The sequence below is a fragment of the Tamandua tetradactyla genome, chromosome 4, assembly GCF_023851605.1.
Source record: "Tamandua tetradactyla isolate mTamTet1 chromosome 4, mTamTet1.pri, whole genome shotgun sequence".
NCBI classification, from domain to species: domain Eukaryota; kingdom Metazoa; phylum Chordata; class Mammalia; order Pilosa; family Myrmecophagidae; genus Tamandua; species Tamandua tetradactyla.
In genome coordinates, this window is record NC_135330.1 from 180,700,968 (window position 1) to 180,720,671 (window position 19,704).

A 19,704-nucleotide genomic window follows, 5' to 3' on the forward strand; every position below is an offset into this window, starting at 1 on the left:
GGTATCCCGCGTGAGATTAGCCAGGTTGTTAACTGCCTCCATCGTTAGGGCAAGTTGTTGTGATGTCCAGGCCTGCAGAACAGCATTACCTACTGCTGGGACAAACAATGAAGCGGCCACACCGGCGACATTCCACAGCCAATCCTTTATGCCTCTCGGGCGCCTGCTTTTTGTGAAAGTTAACTTGTCTACCGGCACAGTTTGGGAAACTGGGCCAACCCAGTCGGTCACATTAACGGGAACCCAGGCGTAACTGGGCCGATACACCAGAATGCTGTAAACAGGGAACCCATTCCAGCACTCGGACAGGGTGCAGGGTTCGTTGGAGCAGTTGAAACCTGGGGAATCAGAGAGCAAGAAAGCAAAAGGAGGAGACACACAAACGTCTCTGTGTAATGGAAAGGAACAATTTTGGTTGTTGTATGACGGGCTGGACTGCGAGAGAGAACAGTTAGTGGAATTACCTTCGGCCTCTGAGGAGGAATTATACAGGGTACCATTCAGAAGCAAGAAGTAGCGCAAATCTAAGCATGCTCCTAAGGGGTTACAAACCAAATGTTGGGCGAAAGTCTGGACTGGGGATTTTTTGGGGTCGAGTACTGGTTCCTTACATGGGTTGACAGTACCCCATGCAGCGTCTGTGGAGTAGTCTTGGAGTTTACACACTGATGTATAGTTACGTAAATGAGGACGCACGGACCAGAGCCACCAGTCTCCACCCAGCATGAATGGGTGGAACACACTTATGCAGGGGTGCCATGTAAACTCTTGAAGAGTGACTACCTTAGGCAGGCCGTGTACACAGGGAGGAAAGGGGGGTCGCGGGGTATCTAGATCCCGAGAACATTGACAGACCGTTGGTCGGAACCCGTCAAAACTGAGGCACCTCTTTGTTTCATTTTTTGAAAGGAGCCCTAGACAAGACTGTTGCTGCCCTTTAGAGGTGTTGAGGAACTCTAGTAAAACTCCCTCAGGACTTTATAATCATATGCTTCATACTGATTGTTGCCCTGGGGATTAAGAATAACCGGGTACATTTCTGGGGATGGCTCTGGCTTGAGCGGTTGGTATCCACCTAGTATGCCAAAAGGCCGAAAGGTCAAAGAGGGGACCCATTTCCAGAAATGTCTCCTTCTATTTGTTGATGATAGGGGGTCCAGAGGGCCCGAGTACTCAGGTGGGGGACACAGCTGCAGATGCCCCTCCCCTGATCCGCCGGTACTACCAGGTTCGGGCACTAGGGGGAACTCACAATCATCAAAACCACCCGCCGGAAGTTGCCGCGCCCTCACATCCGGTGCCGGCGGAGCGGAAGGCCGTACGGGTGGGATAGGAGGCTTAGCAGGGAACTTTTCTTCACAGAGATACCTCGCTGTTTCAAGAGCATCCTTAAGGGACCCAGCAGAGGTGAGCTTACTGACTGCCCCATGATTGCAGTCGGTACCTTCTTTTCAATCACTCGGGGACGTCTCCCGAGTCCCTGGGGCTACCTGAAAGCCCACAGGCCCTAGCTCTTCACAGGAAAAGGAACACCCACCTTCTCGTGATGATCAGGCACGGAAAGTCTGCCGTAAGCCGGAGGCGCAGCACCGCTCGAGAGGTTTGGAAAGGAGTTCCCCGTACGGGCCACCACTTGTCCGGCGCCGTCTCGCTCAGCTCCTGATCCTCGGCCGGCGAAGGGGACAGGAGGGAGAGAGAAAGAAGGCTCCAGACACACTGACCTGGCGGTTAACCACGACTCAAGACGCACGGCAGTTGTGAGTGCAGCTTTTACTGAGGCTAGGCATACATTCTTTATTACAGGTTCCACACGGGGCGTACTGCCTCGTGGGAGAGCGACCTCGATGCGGCCGTCAGGTACAGCTCCCTATGGGTCGTCTCTCCGATTTCCTTCCCGGGGTCCCAAATATAGCATGGTGACTACCAATAGCTGAAAGCCACGTACAGAGTTGGGATAGGTGGGTAGGAGAGGCGGATGCATACATCATGGGCGGAAGTGACGTTCGGGCGCCATCTTTGCCCGAACGTCGGGTATACGTTTTAAGCGGAAGCAGGATGTGGGCGCCATCTTAGCTCACTCGATGGGAGGGGGAAACTCTAGAGCAGGCTGCAGCCAGTCCACCAGGCCCATCTGGGAGGCGGCTCTCCACATTCAACCATTGTGCACTCAGTTAAAAAAAAAAAAGCCAACTTCACTTAAGAATGTCCTTGATGAAACAGTATAAATGATTACTTTTATTAAATCTCAACCTCTGTGTGATGAAATGGGAAGTATAAATAAAGCATTTCTGTTGCATATCAAAGTACAATGGTTGTCTCTAGGAAAAGCACTTGTGTAACTGATTGTGTTGCAAGCTTAACTAGCTGCTTGCAGTTATGAAACACCATTTTTATTTAAAACAATTGACACACTATAGTTTTCCAGATTTGGGTGCCTAGCCAACATTTTTTCCAAAAATGAACCAGGAGATCCTGCCACTTTAAGGAAAACAACTGATGGTATTTGTGGCCTATTGGGGATCGAATCATACACCCCATAAAAGACACATTCAAGTGTTAATTGGTGTTTCTGTGGGTATAAGACTAATGCCTTTAAAGACATTATTAGTTAAGGTGGGGACTTCATTTGTGAATAGGATCTTCAAATATCCTGTTTTGGACAAGGCCAAATTACACAGGGGTAGGTCTTAATCCATATGACTGGATGCCCTATAAGAGAGGAAGTTCAGATATGGTCAGTCAGAACCAAGATGTCAGCAGGGACTAGAGGAGCAGACACCTGAAAGGCAGATTGCCATGTGATGGAGATGCAAGTCAAGGAACCCCAAGCACTGCGGCAAGCCAGCACTAGAATGTTGGGCTCCAGGGAAAGCATGGCCTGTCAAGACCTTGATTTTGGTCTTCTCGCTTGGCAAAACCATGAGACAATAAATTCCTGTGCTGAAGCCAACCAGTGTGTGGTACTTATTACAGTGGACCTGGCAAACTAACTAAGCATGGGCAATAATAAAAGTTGAGCTTTTGTGCAAAATCAGAATATTTTAAATCTTGTATCCAGTACCACAAGCTTGGTAACTTCTGACCTTTATTAGATCATTAGTGATATGAATGATTTTTTTATATTATAGTAATGAAATGTCTCAACATTTGGGAGATCTGCAGAACTCGGTTAAACAATATGTTTCAAATAACTAATGCATAAGTAAAAGATTATTTCAAAGTGCAAGACAGATGAATGGATTTTAATGTAAATGAATACAAGAATTTAATTGATATGGTTTAAGTTAACATTGGTCATAACTTTTAAGAAACTCCTATTATGGAGTTTTGGTGTTGTATTAAATTTCCACAACTAATGTAAAAGGCTACTAAAATATCCCTCCCTTTTCCAATTATGTTTGTGAAGCCAGATTTTCTTAACATACTTCTACCAAAACATCTATTTAAGCCTCCTTTTTATTTTTAGTGTAGAGGTTCTAGAACATTATTTTAGTAGATGTATTCCTAAGTATTTTATGGTTTTGGTACAAGCACAAATGGGTTTTTAAAAAAATCACTTTCAAGTTGCTCATTGCTAGTATATAAGAATACAAGAGTGTAAAAGAGTAGAGACCAAAAAGAGTGAGAACTAGTGAGCTATTCTAATAGTTCGGCATGAACTTGATTTTGATGAGTTAAGAGCTATTCATTGCTTAGAAAAATACAAATGAGAGACGTGTTAGCATGTGTGGAGGAAAAAAGGCCCTATAACAATAAAGCCAAGAATCCCACAACTACAAAAAGCAATTTTAGTAAATGATTACAGAAGTTTACATAATAAATTAAGTGTCAGTTCTCCCTAAAAAGACACAAAGGAAAAAAATGTATATGGCTTAAACAATTTTGTACAATTCCAGTATTTTTAGATATTAGCTGAAATCAAGATTTACATGGATGAGATGTGCTAAAGTGCTATAAAAATATTGGATGCATACGAAAACATGAGATTATTATAGCTTGCATGGCAAAATCCAAGCTTCTTCTCAGTTACTGTTAAAATGGTTTCCACTCAGTTCCAGTAAAATCAGCTCATATGCAATCTTGTTTGATCTGTCTCTACTCACTTTCCCTCTCATATTGTTTTAAAGCAAATTCCAAGCATATAATTCATTCATAACAATTTCCTTCCATATCTCTAAACAACAGCTTTATGTACTAGTGTAAATGACTCCAAGGTGGCAGAACTAGAATGTAAACTTTGCATTAACTATCCATTGAAGTATGGCTGTTGCCCTACTATAGATTCTATGCAGTATTTTTGCCCCCCAAAAAGTCATATTCTAACCCCAAACTCCCAAAATTAATAAAATGTTTTGATATTTAGTTTATTTTAACAGCTTCACTTAATGGCTTTCAGAAAACTTTAACTATGAAGTCTCAGAAAGTTCTTTAAAAAATACTCCAAGCAGGGGATTGCATTGCTTCAGCTCTCTTGCACTCAGTAATTTGGGTGGCTTCTTGGATCAGTCTAATTCAAAATGTTTCTGAGGCCAAATATAGGTTCTGAGCTTGATTACTTATTTCTACCATGAGCATAGGAGAAGGAAGCAGTGATACAAGCATCACCTGTTTATCCTTCTTGGTTTCAGCACAAAGTAATTCTTGTCATATTTCCAAAACTTAATGCTCTTTAATTTTGGCCTATTAAGCTTTACAAGAATATACATAAAGAAATTAATGTTTTAAATAACACATGTAGGCATGTCAGAATGGCTATTTTATCGTTACCTACTAACAACCTTTTTTTTTTTTTTGCATGGGCAAGCACTGGGAATCGAACCTGGGTCTCCAGCATGGCAGGCGAGAACTCTGTCTGCTGAGCCACCATGGCCTGCCCTAACTATTTATTTTTAAAAGGCTTACTTTCATTAATATTTGCTGAAACCAAAAGAATCTAGGATATTATGGTTGTCTTTCATAAAAATAAGTACCCAGAGACAATAATGATGAGTAGATGTGCAATGTACACTGTAAAACAAAGTATCTATAAAACAAGTATATTAAGTCAAACAAAAATTATTATAAGGAGAGAATCAGAAGAACAAAGTAAAACTTTATAAGCAAAATAAAGTAAAATGAATGGAGCGACCAAAGGTCTGCAGAGCAACATGCCCAAGTATTATTGTGACTACTGCAGTACATACCTCACCCATGATTCTCCATCTGTGGTAGGAAACAGAGAATGTAAAAGACTACTATCAGAAATAGATGGAAGAGCAAGCTCCGAGCATGATTGACAAAACAGCTGCATTTCAACAAGGAAAGAAACCTCCTACTGCATGGGCAATGATCCCACCTCCATCCAGTCTCCTGGGCTCTCCTCACCCTGGCACGATGCCAGCACCCCAAATAGGGGGTCCCCACATTATGCCAATGATAGGCCCTACTCCTCCTGGGATAATGCCAGCGAGACCTGCTCCTGAAATGAGGCCACCCATGGGCGGACACTTGCTAATGATGCCTGTCCCATGCTGGTGCCCACTCAGCTAGGAATGACCTGACCAGACAGATAAGGATTGAGGGGAGCCTCTTTGAATCAGTTTTATATTACTTGTTCTACTTCACCAGGAGATTTGGTGCTATAACTTTGGGTGTTTCCTAACAGCATGACAAAGAGAACATAGCTTTCTTTGAGGGTAGTAGGACAAAAAATAAAAAAAGTAATTTTCATTTGTATTATGAAATGTGAAAATAAAGTTGTCAATTCTTAGTGTTAAAAATAATAGTAAAATAATATGCAATATTAAAGTTCTATCTCCCTCCCATTCCTTCCATTGATACTCCACTCCCCAACCCTCAAAGAAACTACAGTATAGGAACAAATTGAGCATAAGTTTTTTATTCAATCTGTATAGGATAGTTTTAAAACAAAATGTTAGTAACACTCTTAGAACGTTGGTTTATACTTTTGACATTTTCTCTAGCTTTACCAACTTTTATTACAAAAATCAGAAAAGTACAAATTCATTACAATATTTGCACAGTGTAACCACAAGTTGCCTAAACATAAGCTAACTTTTATAAAACCATAAACAATGCAGTTTTATTACAAGAGATTCAAAAATTCTCTCAGCTAACTGGATATACATAGCGGCATATATCTCTTTTTTTTTTTTTTTTTTTTTAACATGGGCAGGCACCGGGAACCGAACCCGGGTCCTCAGACTTGGCAGGCAAGCATTCTTACCTGCTGAGCCACCGTGGCCCGCCCGCGGCATATATTTCAAAGCAAAAAAACCCCCAAAAAAATAAAAATAAGGAAGAAAAAGTGAAAATAGTTAAGTATTTTGACCCATGGTTCCTACAAATAGTTATTTCCACTACATATAAAGGAAACCATTATCTGTGGTAAAAATTCTAGAGACAAAATAGGAAGTGCAGAATAAAAATACAATAAATCAGAAGTAAGTCATAGGCTAAACCTCTTTTTCAATAAACACAAGGCAGTGATCTACTTTACATCATTAAGGAAGACCATTTATATATTTATACCATTGTGTTTTACTCTATTTGCATTTATAATTAAAACCACATGGTAAGTTGCAAAGGTAATCCCAAACAACAATGAAAATGACAAAAGTTCTTTTCTTCATACAGATCAATGCGAGAAATCTGTTGTGACACCATTCCTTGCATAGGCAAATAGGTGTGTGTGCCATAAATTCAACAGGAAAGAGGAAGCACAGTTCTTCAAAATGATGCACATGTACAAATACAGATAAATTACCAGGCACCTTACTTACTACCTCCTAATTTATCTTGCTCAGATATAATTTAATTTGACAAAAGGAGAAATGGCAGTATTGGGTGACAGTATTAAAAAGGAGTTTGGTGGCAGAAAAATTAATTCCAAAAGTGCATCTTATGAACGCACCAACAACCCCATTGTAGAAGCATCTATATACTAAGTAAGCCCTACTCGTGCATAAACTAGGACCAACTTGTGAAATAACAGGTTTACTTGTCAGTAAATTAAAGTATAAAAAATAGTATAAGTTGTGACATTCCTTCCAACTGATGCTACATTACTATTTTGACTTGGTTCATAGGAAGGATCAATGTATTTCAGATAAAAATAGGCCATAATTTTTAAGAGCCATGATAAATGTGCATTGTACCCAAGACAGCATTGTCATATCTTTCTTCCACTTTAACAGAATTGGAATGCTCTATAACACTATTAAGCTCAGGGATACTTTCAGCAGTGTCCCCAAACCCATGGTAATGTCCATAGTGCAAATTTTCCCCAATATCTTCTACCCAGGAAGGTCTATTAGCTACACAGCTACTTGGACTCCCATTAAGGTGCAGAGAACCGCACATTTCAGAGTTAATACTCATAGTCTTTTCTGGCTCCTCAGTGTCATTAACAGAGAGAGAACCCTGGCTACTCATAAATGGCAGTCCTGGAACTAATCCATTGCTAATTCCATTAGATCCTGTTAAACATTGGTCATTTCTGTTTTCCATCCCATTGAGCTGTGTCGTGAAGGGGAAGTCCAAATGTCCATTGATGCCACATCCATTTGTCAATGTATTCGATACGAAGCTACTGTTTTTCACATCTGCATTAAGAAATACAGCTGTCACCAAAATTCAGAACCAGTTGGGGAGAAGAACTGTAAAATGCTTCACTGTGTTACAATTTTAAAGAACTTTTTTAGTTTCTTTAAATAAAAACAAAAACCATCCCTTTTCCAAAGTAAAGAGCGTGCATAGGCATAGGTAGATCTAAACAGAAAACACGGTAGTATTTTCCTGGTAAGATATGAAGTTTATGAATTTCAGTAGCATTGGGTAGCCAAATTAAAACATATAAGCTGACAAATGATAATGCATGAATAGCAAAATTATTGAAAAACTGTCAAAAAACTGTTCTCGTATGAGAACATCTTTTGGATAGTAGTTTTAAAGTCACACTTGAAAAAGTAACAGAACTGTATGTACGGTTTTCCACAAAGGGTTAAAATAAAACACAAAACCTCTCTAGCTCTTCAGGAAAAAAAATAAAAAAGAAGCAGGTAAATTAAGGAAGCTCGTCAAACTCATGTAAAACAGCATAATATAATGCTTTTAAAAAGCTTCTTTCCTCACAAATTAGGGAAACATACACAAGAATATTAAAAGGAACACTTTATTTTCTTAGTAACACTCAAATCTGCATAGTACTTCTGCAAAATGCCACACGGTAAGCACTGGCACAGTGCAGAGAATACCTGTCACTAGAGGAAGGACTTACGGACACTTGTAATTTCCATGCACAGTCTTGTACCATAGCATGGTTTTCAACAGTTTCTTATGCAATCAACTATTTAAATGACTATGATATCCAAGGTTTCTTTTTTATTAAGTTACTTCTTAAAACCATTTATGTTGGGAAAAATATTGACAGTTTAATCTGCATATATAGACATCCATTAAGAGGAAGATGTCTTTAAAAAAGTCAATTACAAAATGTATGAGCACAATGGGATAGGCAATTACAGGCTATTTTTCTGTATATTTGGGAATCAAGAATTTATAAATATCCAGGCTCACATGAAATCACAGAGCTGTACAGAGAATGATCTAAAAATTACCTCTTGCTTGGTAATACTAAGTTTTAGCCTGATGTTCTCCTCTATTAAAGCCAGGTATGGTATTAAATATATAAGAGCTCCATTCTAATAACTTTTAGAGTGGCATATATTATGTACATTTAGTTACCATAATGTATCACACACCTGTAATTCTTCTCATAAGGACTTACTTTTAGTCTTACTATCTATATACCTCCAATTTGCATTTTGATAGATTTCTGTGTGAACTGGCAATCTATTTATGTCAACAAAACAATCATGGTTTATTCAATGACCATAAATATTTCATCAATCATCAGTTTTTGTGGGGACTGAAGCAACAATCATAGCTTAATAACTACTATAAATTCTTCAGAGGATAATAGATTTTTTTTCAAATTAAATGGCAGCTTTTCTATGTTCAGTTAAAACTCAAGATTAAAGAATAAGTATTTCAAGGACAAAATACAAAATAAAAACCAAAATAAATAAAACAAATTATTCCCAGGGGAATATGTGTGTATGTGTATGTGTGAGTGTGTGTGTGTGTGTGTGTGTATGTGTATATATTTTATATTTTTTTAAAATAGAACACCTTTCCTGGGTTCTTGCTGATGGCATTGTAAATTATCTGCATACCAATACAAAAAAGATGGAAATTATATTTTTAGGTGATTGGGATGAATAAAAATAATTAAACAATGACTAAAAAAATCTCAGTAAACTAGACTTAGGTTTTTCATTTAATATTTACTTCATATATAGTTTTTGTTTTTGTTTTTTTGCATGGACAGGCACCGGGAATCGAACCCAGGTCTAGAGCATGGCAGGCAAGAACTTTGCCAATGAGCTACTGTTGCCCGCCCCATACATAGATTTTATTGAATCAGTATGGTAAGTAACATTTCTCTTCAGCGTCCAGTTAAAGTAAATGCATTTCATGATTTAATCCCAAAATAAAGATTAGTTTATAACCTCAAAATATTATGGAAAGTCTAATAAACTGAATATAAAAAATAAGAAGCATAGTACAAACTTTGCTCTGATTGGATAGTATTCAGAATACCACTGGCCATCTCAAATACTGTCCCTTTTACTCTGTTCAACGCTGCCTTTCCTTCTCACCTCATTTAACCATCTACCCCAGGTCCTTCAATCATCAAAACAAAGGAAATTGAAGGCAGCCAGGATCTGCCCTGAACTAAAATTTTCTGACAACTTTTCTTTCTATAAATGGAAATCATTTACACTAAATTGACCTTGTTTCAATTTGGTTCCAAGTATACAATATTACCTCACCTCGAGCCAATACAAGAAAGGAAGATCTGAACTTATAACCAATTACCATTCTATTGTAAATCCTTTAAAGTAAGATTCCTCAAAATCCACCTGGAGTCTCAAACTTAGGGGCATTTAAAACTCGAAAACATTATTTGTACACAATTTTTTAAAAATGTACTATACTGGAAAATAATTTTGCCAGAACAAAAAACAAAACCAAAGTTACTTTAAGTATATAGTCTGAGTTTATAATGGATGTCAAAGGGGAAAGAAGGTAGTTCTTTTAAATTCTCAACTTAGAAATGAAAGCTAATTCACATAAGGAAAAATACAAGTGATCTTTAATGATTTAATACCTTTGTGTATTCAATCAGTATTATAAATCAAAATGGGAAACATGGAGAATGCTTATTTGGCACCTACTATATTGGATGAGCTTGGCTTGAGATACAATATGACTTTTTCAACATTACATTCATGCGTGGTATTAAATGAAACCTGAAAACCCTGGAAATTAATATTTAGAGAATAAAGAATGATTACTTTTGGTTTTTCAAAAGCATGTAGCAATGCCTTAAAAAAAAAACACCCAAGAAGCTTGGTTTATAAGTTTTTTTCCTTTATATTTCATCAAAGTTAAATAGACCCTGTCTACAGAAAATCTATTAATTTAAATGTATTCTCCAATCACTATTTACCTTGGAAAAATCTTATTTCATTGAATTATTTAGCAACAAGGTAACTCTCCCCCTAACAACTCTGTGGTTGCTAGAAAGATGTACATATTTCTTTTTCATTTTAATGAAAAGAAATAATTTTTTCATTTGGATTTAGGAAACAAATACATAATCTTTTGTCCCCAGTGAAAAACTTAACATAGAAAATAACATAATAATGCAATTTAATTAAAAAATGAGTATTTTTAATAAATATGTTAAGAACGGCTAAAATATTTTCTTGGTCACCTAAATAACAGGAACAGTAGAAAAAAGGATTAACTAAATAAATACTTTTATATAATCTAAATGCTAGAGGGAACTGAGTCTTTTGCCTTTTAAAAATTCAAAATTATGTCTATTAATTGCTTAACATACCAAAATTTTATATACTAAAATGAGTGCTTTGTGAAACACAGTGTTTAGCATTTTAACAGACTTATTCTGAATGAACAGAAACCAAAGCAAGTAGGAGCTTTTACTGCAAGATTCCATTTGGTATGTCTGGGTCAAAACCACAACATATTTCTTCATGTTTACAGCTACTGTCTCTGCTGAATACTATCTTGAAGATATAGCAATAGCATGTTTGGTATGTTCACCAAAAAAACCATATATCAGAAAATTAAGAATGTAAAACCTCATTAAAAATAAGCAAGGCACATTAAGCAAAAGCCTCAATCAAAATAGGAAGATTGCACTTATGTTTTCATATCGATTAGAATGCACCAAGAACATCCTTATATCTAAACAAACTTGTCCAAGATATGCAAATTATAACATTCTATAAAGACACTGGACAACAATGTGCAAAAGAAGTTTGAGAAATTTATGTTAGAAATAATATGCATACTGATTCTTGCAACGACAAGGGGTTTGCATTGCTGAAACAGTATATATTTCTATTTCTTTTGGTCCAACAGAACCACTCTCCTGTTGTTTGGTGTCTTCAATCATTTGATTGTTGTTGCAGTTAACAGGAAATTGTCCACTCCCACCTGTTACAACAGCAAACTCTCTATCAATGTGCATTTTGTCAGCATCATCTTCTGTTTCACTGCTCACTACTGGCATGGAATAATCCAAGCTTTGAGCTGCACAGAAAACAAAGACTATTTTAGATTTTCTTGTACATACCAAACGACTTTAAGACAAATGTTTTTCATTCCTTTTTGTCAAAACATCTTCATGAATTCTTTAAAACTGTCAATTTAAAAATCTGCAGATCACTAATGAACTATGAACACTAAGAAACTTTTAAACAATAAAAATAGTTCTTGAAATATGCAAAGTTTCAATTAAAGGTCATGGAATTTTGGATATCCAAGATACAGTTGGTGGCAAAAATTCTCACTTTAAGGCTATTTTGAGAGTAAAAAGCAATTATGTAACCTAGAGACATTTGTAAGCACTTTTCTCAAATTTAGAATACTCCATATCTAAAATGTGTCCAAAATGTCCCTTCAAATGTTCTTCATAGAAAAATACTAAGGCAACTCTAAACACAAAACCATCAAAATGACTCTAAAGGCCAAGATTCAAGATCAAGACAGGTTTGTCCATACTGTCTCAGAGCAGCATCTGATCTAAACACTAAAATATAGTAAAACTGAAAACAAATATTAAAAAGTCTAGGTTGTAAGGAATTTGGAACTGAAGCTATATATTCACATTTCTTATAATCTTTAGGTTTTTGGAAGAAAGCTAATGAGTTATCTAATCACTTTTCTTCTAAATAATACATTCTGCAAAAGCCCTTCTCTCCCCAAACTACTAGTAATAATCATTCTTCAAGGATGAACCACTCTCATTTATATGGCCTTCTAGTCTCAATAAGGATATATTTTTATAAAAAGATAAAAATTACTATTATACTTTTGTTTTATTCATTTAACATGGTATGAATGCATCCCACACCAACTAATTCAAAGGAATATTTAAAAGTTAAATTATAATCCACACTTTATGGCTATATTAAAATCTACCTAACCAAATTCCTCATTGCTGTCTGGGTTGCTTCATTTTTTTCCCTACAATGAATGTAATTAGAATTCTTATAAATGTACCTTTGTTCATATTTCTGGTTATTTACTGAGGTACCTTCTTGGAATTATTTCTGGGCCAAAGCATATATGCAACAAATAAAACAACAACCTTCCGTGCTAAGTATTTCTTTTAAATAAGCAGTTTAAAAACTGGAAGAGTCAAACTTTGCAGCTTTGACTCTGATTTTAGGGGCATGTGAATTATTTTCAACATGGAATGGGCACATCAGTTCCAGATTAGAGTTCAAATTGTGTAGAAACCAATTGTACAGAATTGTTAAAAGGTAACCCAATTTGTAAATGATTAGTATGTATAAGAAATAGTATGATTTGCATAGTTGGGAAATAGAAGTCAGCACAAATATGATGCCAAAAGCATTCTTAAACATAGTTCCCTTAAAATCACAGGTATTAAACACTGGATTGCAGTCTTTTCCAAAGCTTTTTTTAATCCTCCACAAGCCTGGAGAAAGCATTCCACAGATCCCAAATCAGTGACAGGCAGGGCTCTAATCTTCATTATGAAACAGAGCTCACTTTCCAGAAGTCAGATCAGGGCATCTCAATAAAAGGTAGGGGAGGCAAGGAGCGGGAGGAAGCCAAGGTTGACTCCCCTAAGTGTTTCAAATACCAGGTAATAAAGTCTCATAACCATGAGGGAGTTCTTAATGTCCTTTTAGAGACAAGAAAACAAGCATACTAAAACTGCAGTAATGGGGACAAGTTCCAAACCCTTCTGACTCTGAAGCTCTATTTCCTTATTCTACGAAGCCTGCTAAGCCAAACAAGGTAATGTTTTTTTCCAGTACTGAAAACTGGTAGACAATCACGCCAAAATCCCAAATACACTTTGTAAAATAGAAACTAAATCTTCACTGAAAACACAATTTAGATAACTACATTTAAGTATTGACATACTTACTGTCTGCTTTTTTTTTCTTAGAATTCAGATGCTAATGATCCTTGGGATACATGGCAACTATAGGTCATATTTGCAATTTCAGACTTAAAAGCAGGCAGAAAAACTGAGATAGGACCAAAACTCCTCCATAAAAATTAGGATACTTTTCTTTACTAAGCCCAGTGCCTAGAATAATGTCTTGGTATCAATGAAGCCAACTCATTAGCAGAAAAAAAGCAAGACAAAACAAAACAAAAAGCAGAAAGCAAACAAAAACAATGATTTATTAATGAGTATCCAGTAAGCAAATCTGAAGAATCACAATAATCTCAGGTAAAATTAACTATAAAGAGGAAATGTAATATAAGGGTATATTTTAGGGCCATCAAAGTGTGGCAAGAGTGAGTACAGGAGCAAAGTAAAAACATGTATGTGAAGAGTGGAAGCACAATGCTATTTTAGAGCAAATTAACCCCTTAACTGAGTTACTATGCAGGGCAGTAGAAATTCTTTAACTTCTCTGAAGCAGTTCCATTTAGTAGATACATCTTTGTTAATCCAGACACAAAATTTCTCATTAAGCAGGATGAAAATGAAAACAGACCAAAAGCTTTCATATTTTGGCAGTCAAGAAATTCTTTTAATATGGGAAGCAAATGTTAATGTAAAATAAACATCCTAGAATTTTGTTATCTCTGTAGCTACACGAGTCTTTGTAGAGGTGTGCACGAAATATTCTATTTTGGTCTGGTACCCTGGGACAAATCAGCATGCCTGCATTTTTATTTTCACACTAAAAATTTCTAAACCCTCTTTCAAAAAGATTCTAAAGCTACATGAACCTCTTTATGACAAATTAAAAGGTTTTACTTTGCTTTTAAAAGCTAGATTAGATACACTGCACTATAGAAATAATGTGATTAGACTCTAATGTACCATTAGGGAAATTTATCTGAAGGGCTGATTATGTGAAGTTAGGAAGATGTATTTATTGTACAACTGCTAAATTCAGACTGTTAAGGATATATACAAAACCCAGATTTTAATTGCTAGGCACACTTGCGAATTTATCTAGAAATTTATGGGGAAAAAAATGCCTAATTAAGTGTATTTTAACTTTGAAGGCAGAGAAATCTCTAGATAGGCAAAAACTAACCTATACTGTCACGTCTTACAACGTTAAGTGCTCTACAACATTGTGAACATAATTAACAGCATTGAATTATATATTTTAATGTGGTTAAACAGATATTTTAGGTTGTATGTATGGTATCAGAACATTTTTTAAAAACCCATGGAAATGTAACATAATGGACTCCAAAGTAAACGACTAACTATAGCTAGTAGTACAATTATTAATAAGTGCAATTGTAACAAATGTCACACCAATGCAACGTATCGTAACAGGGTGGTATATGGGAATCCTTTATTTTATGTATGATTCCTTATTTTTTTGCATGGGCAGGCACCGGGAATTGAACCCAGATGATCCTGTATTTTATGCAACCTCTCAACAACTACAAAAGATGAGAGTGCTCTCATTATCCTACGTAATTTTACACCCAAGATATACCCCATACTGGTCAAATCCCCCAGACCAAAGCAAAGGATGCTATTTTACATGTGCAAAAGCTGTCAAGTAGGTCTAATGCATTTAAATGAAATTTGGGTTAACCTAAAATTCCTTAAGAGGCAGTGGCAGGATCCTCTAGGATCCTCATATCCCTGCTGGCCTTTCCAAGGAGTTAAGTGTACTTTTCATCATTAAGCACTCTAATTTGGGCAAGCCCCACATTCCCCAATAAAGGTAAGCAAAGTGTACTTTGTTTCCCCTCAAGTCATACAAATTAGAATTATTCTTTATTCTATGGTAAAGTTTACTCAAATATTTTTTCTAAAATACATGACTAACGCCAAAAACAAGGTTTCTTCTACTGCAAGGTTGACGTTCCAAGGAACTTCTGACTCCTGTCATGGCAAGAAAAAGCAGAACAGAGTGCATAATTCAAGACGGCAGAAAATTGGAGCACGGCATGCAAAGAACACATAAGAAATAAGAATCAGTGACTGTTCTGAAGATGCCAAAGCCAGTTTTAAGGTTAAGATCTTGGGAGGGAAGCTCTACAGGAAACAAATGTATGCTAATGGGCTAGGCACAAATGTCTTGATTTTATTACCTGTCACTCTACAACTGTGTGGAACAAACTAGGTGCATGAGGTTTGTGGAACTCAAGACTACATTCACAGCTATAATTCTGTTTAAGACATCATGTCTTAAGTTTAAGACATAGTAATTTGTTATTTGAATACATTAGGGGTACTCTCAAATATGGTTCAATTTTTTTTAAAAAAACCACAAATATAGCAATTTACAGCAAATCTGAGAACATTTAGGGACACCAAGAAAAGTTGAGGATAAAATCTAAAACACTATCTACATATTTAATATTTCTACACAAATAGAAGGAACTGAAAAAAAAAATCACTCCTGGGAGGCATCTTGAATCCGATGCTTTTTAAGCAATTAGCTAACAAGTAGTGAACATATATAATTTAGCAAATTTGCTAAATTACATTCACCCTCCTTTCCACCTAGTCTTTAAGCTTTGTCAACACAAACAAATTAGAATAGAAAGTGGAGACTCAATTATACTGACATGTTTAATTAATCCCGGGAAATGTGCTGAGATTCGCTGATTTAAAACTGAGGGATATGTTGTAGGCACTATTAGTAAAAGGCATTTTTATAATTACTTACATGCTAAATGTAAAACAAAACTGAATTCAGCATTTGAGATCTGATTATCACGACCTACTTCTTACAGCTATTGTTTTCTAAGCATGACATTAAAGGTTATTGGTTCAATTTTTACTGTTATTCATACTGCCCCTCGAGATTCTGGAGTGCCAACAGTTTTCAAAGTATAAAAAGAATAATCATATTAAGTAAAAGTCATTCCTGAAGATTAATTAGGAAAGTTAACAAACCTAAATTCATTTAAAAATAAAAACTGCAGCTGTTGTCCTGAAGTCTGTCATACCATCTTGAGCAAGCAGTTGAAAAATGGGAAAAAAAGAAAACATTTATTCCATGAACTAGCCCACATTTGGGGAAACACTGCCCCCAAAAAAACTTTTGATCAAAATCAACCACTCACACTGTGAACCACTGATTGTGTACTTTGGATGGGATTGTACGGTATGTGTCGCTATCTCAAAAAAGCTGAATTTAAAATCAACCACTCAAAAACCTTTGAAATTTAACCATCTATGTTCATGACTACATCTATTATGTTTGTTTTTACCAAATCTTATTTTGATAACTACTTTCTGTGGGAAAGACATAGTTAACTATCAGAATCATGATTGCAAAATTAAAAGTGAATTTTACAGGGCACCCCTTTGAGAGTTGGCTTAATCAGGAAAGTTTCTCAAAGAAATAGTTTTTACAAATATAAATTCCATACTAAAAACAACAATTGATAAAATTCTTGGATTCTTGAAAGATAGAATGGACTAAGTTTTATTAATACATTCCAAGTTATACATTTATATATTGCTAGGATATTATCCTAGGAGCCCTTAAAATATTAAAGAGCCAAAACTGTACAGCAAAATATATGACAAATTTAAGCATTTCTAAATACCACTATGTAATTCTAATTGGGCAAAAAGCTTACACTCATGCATTGTAAATATCAAAAGATGCCAGAATTTACAATGAAAAGTTCAAAAGCAATAGATCTTGAGACTGCATACCAAAAAAGGTCAAAGAATGGAATTATATAGCTATTCAAACCAAGAAAAACTTCATTTGGCACATCATTCAATCGGAAAAAAAAAATCTTGTTTTAATGATAAAGAATCAATGCTCCAATTACCTGGTTTCACAATGAGCTTGTAATAGTAAAAAACAAAAACACACCTCTTCTTCTATAGAGGAAAGAGTGGGGCATGTGAAGATACCTAGTTATGCTTACACAAATAAAATTTTTAAAAATGTAAGCATACACTTAAGTGACATATGGGACAAATCTAAGAACAGTCAACTACATAAAGTACTGAAATAACAGAAGGCTTTAGAAAACTAATGATCAATAGACAAATTAGGAACATGATGGAATTGGAAATAATATTCCTCTTGAATGAAAGATTTCTACTGTGACGTTTTCAAAAATTATTATCCATAAATCCCTTAACATGCATTTAGAGCAGTGTTCAACCTTACGTAATCACAAAAATTACCTGTAAAACTCAGAAAAAATGCCAGGCTCCAACATTTTCTTTTCAGTTAGATTTTTCAGGGCTGGGGGTAAATACATAGTTTGAAAAAACTACATGGGTAAGTTTAATGTGCAAAATTTGCACCTTTAACCACTGGTCAACCAAAATGAATCCTCACCTAAAGGAGGAAATAAAATCCCTTGAAAATCAGCATAAACTACTTAAAATGATTTTGTGTAGTAATAAAGTACAAGAATCTTTAATTCAAGGTTCAGGAATCTTTGCTTAAATGATGTGTAAAACTTCAATGAGATTAACTGACCTTAAAAACTTTGAAACTTGTTTAGTACATTAGAGTCTTTAATGTTAAGTGACATCTTTTTAAAAATACTAAATGGGATTTAAGATTTATCATCAATAAGAGAAAACAAAAGCACAAATCATTTCCTAAACTAACATAAAACTGTGTACAATTCATGCATAAGGGTATGAGATTAATACTTAATACGTTCAATACTATCGAGTTCCAGAAGCTAACTGAAACTAAAAAAAATACACTATTTTTAAGTGTTCTTAAAGTGCCTTTAAAGTAATATATTAGAAAAATTGAACACAAATAAATGACAATGTGGGATAATACTTCACCATTAGAAAACATTACCTCCGAAATTCATGCAAACCTTCACATAGTACTTATTCTTATAACATGTTTTAAGAGGATAATGTTGACCCACATCAAATATAAGTCAACTAAAACCTCTAAATCCTTAAGTGATGAATTTATGTTCAACCAGGTCTTCCTCAGGCTATACTTTTTTAAAAATTGATATATATATCCTATATTCATATACCATGGAATCACACAAAGTGTATAATCTGGCCTACAGTATCATCATATAGTTGTGCATTTATCATCACAATTTTTTGTGAAAAATAACATACAAAAAAGCAATAAATTTCAATTATTTTAAATTGAATAAATTTACAATTAGTTGTAGAACAGATTTTTGAGTTTGGTATGGGCTACAATTTCACAATTTCAGGTTTTTACTTCTAGCTGCTCTAAGATACTGGAGACTAAAAGAAATATCAATATAATGATTCAACAATCATACTCATTTATTAAACCCTACCTTCTCTGTATATAACTCTGTCATCTGTGATCTTTCTCCCACTGTTTAAGGGAATATGGGCTATGCCAATTCTAATCTCAGCCTACACTTTTTTTTTTTTTTTTACCTTGGGCAGCCACTGGGAAATGAACCCTGGTCTCCATCAGTCTATACGTTTAATAGGTGTTTTCTTGTTTCGTTTTTTAACCAAAGGGGAGGTCTCTGTATTTATCCTCAGCAGATCCCGAAATAAACATTTTAATATTACTTCAATTGTGGTCACTTGACATCTAAATTTCCCTTTCACATTTATGTTGCCTAAGTTACATTTTATAAGCTACTGTCTTCTGGTTAAGAAATTATATATACATAGTTTTTCCCCAAGATGAATGGGAAGCTTTTTCAATGTAAAGAATAACTGTAATTAGCTGACTGGTTATATGGAAACTCTAAAACTTCTCTGAAGGGAAAAAAAATACAATGTTAAATTATAGTAACTTACCTTATATACTTACATCCTCAACTTTAAATTGACATATTGAATCTTGCTGTGATAAATAAGCATACATACACTACTGTGTGGAGATATGAAGTACAGCTGAAGTCAAATCAAAGTGTAAGTGGCAAAGAGTCAAGTTTGGAAACATTTACTTTCCCCTAAATGTGAAAATAGGATTTTTTACTGCCATAATATCAACTTTTATAAACTCAGGGACTTGCACAGGAAAAAAAAAATCAGGCACAGTGGCAGATTTCTTTTAATGATTATATTTCAAACAGATACAACAAATGAAAAAAAAATACTTCATGGCAGATAAACTTGAATAC

At 35.4% G+C, this 19,704-nt stretch overlaps 1 protein-coding gene across 1 annotated transcript in view; it reads right to left on the reverse strand.

The window, feature by feature from the left end:
• Window positions 1–5,868: 5,868 nt before the first annotated feature.
• ANKRD10 (ankyrin repeat domain 10) overlaps window positions 5,869–19,704 on the reverse strand; it is a 39,467-nt gene continuing 25,631 nt past the window's right edge. The window contains exons 5-6 of the mRNA XM_077158686.1: window positions 11,593–11,688; window positions 5,869–7,604 (exon numbers count right to left, since the gene is read on the reverse strand). Coding sequence (XP_077014801.1) covers window positions 7,129–7,604; window positions 11,593–11,688 — 572 coding nt within the window. The 3' untranslated portion in view covers window positions 5,869–7,128. The remainder of the gene's footprint in view (window positions 7,605–11,592; window positions 11,689–19,704) is intronic.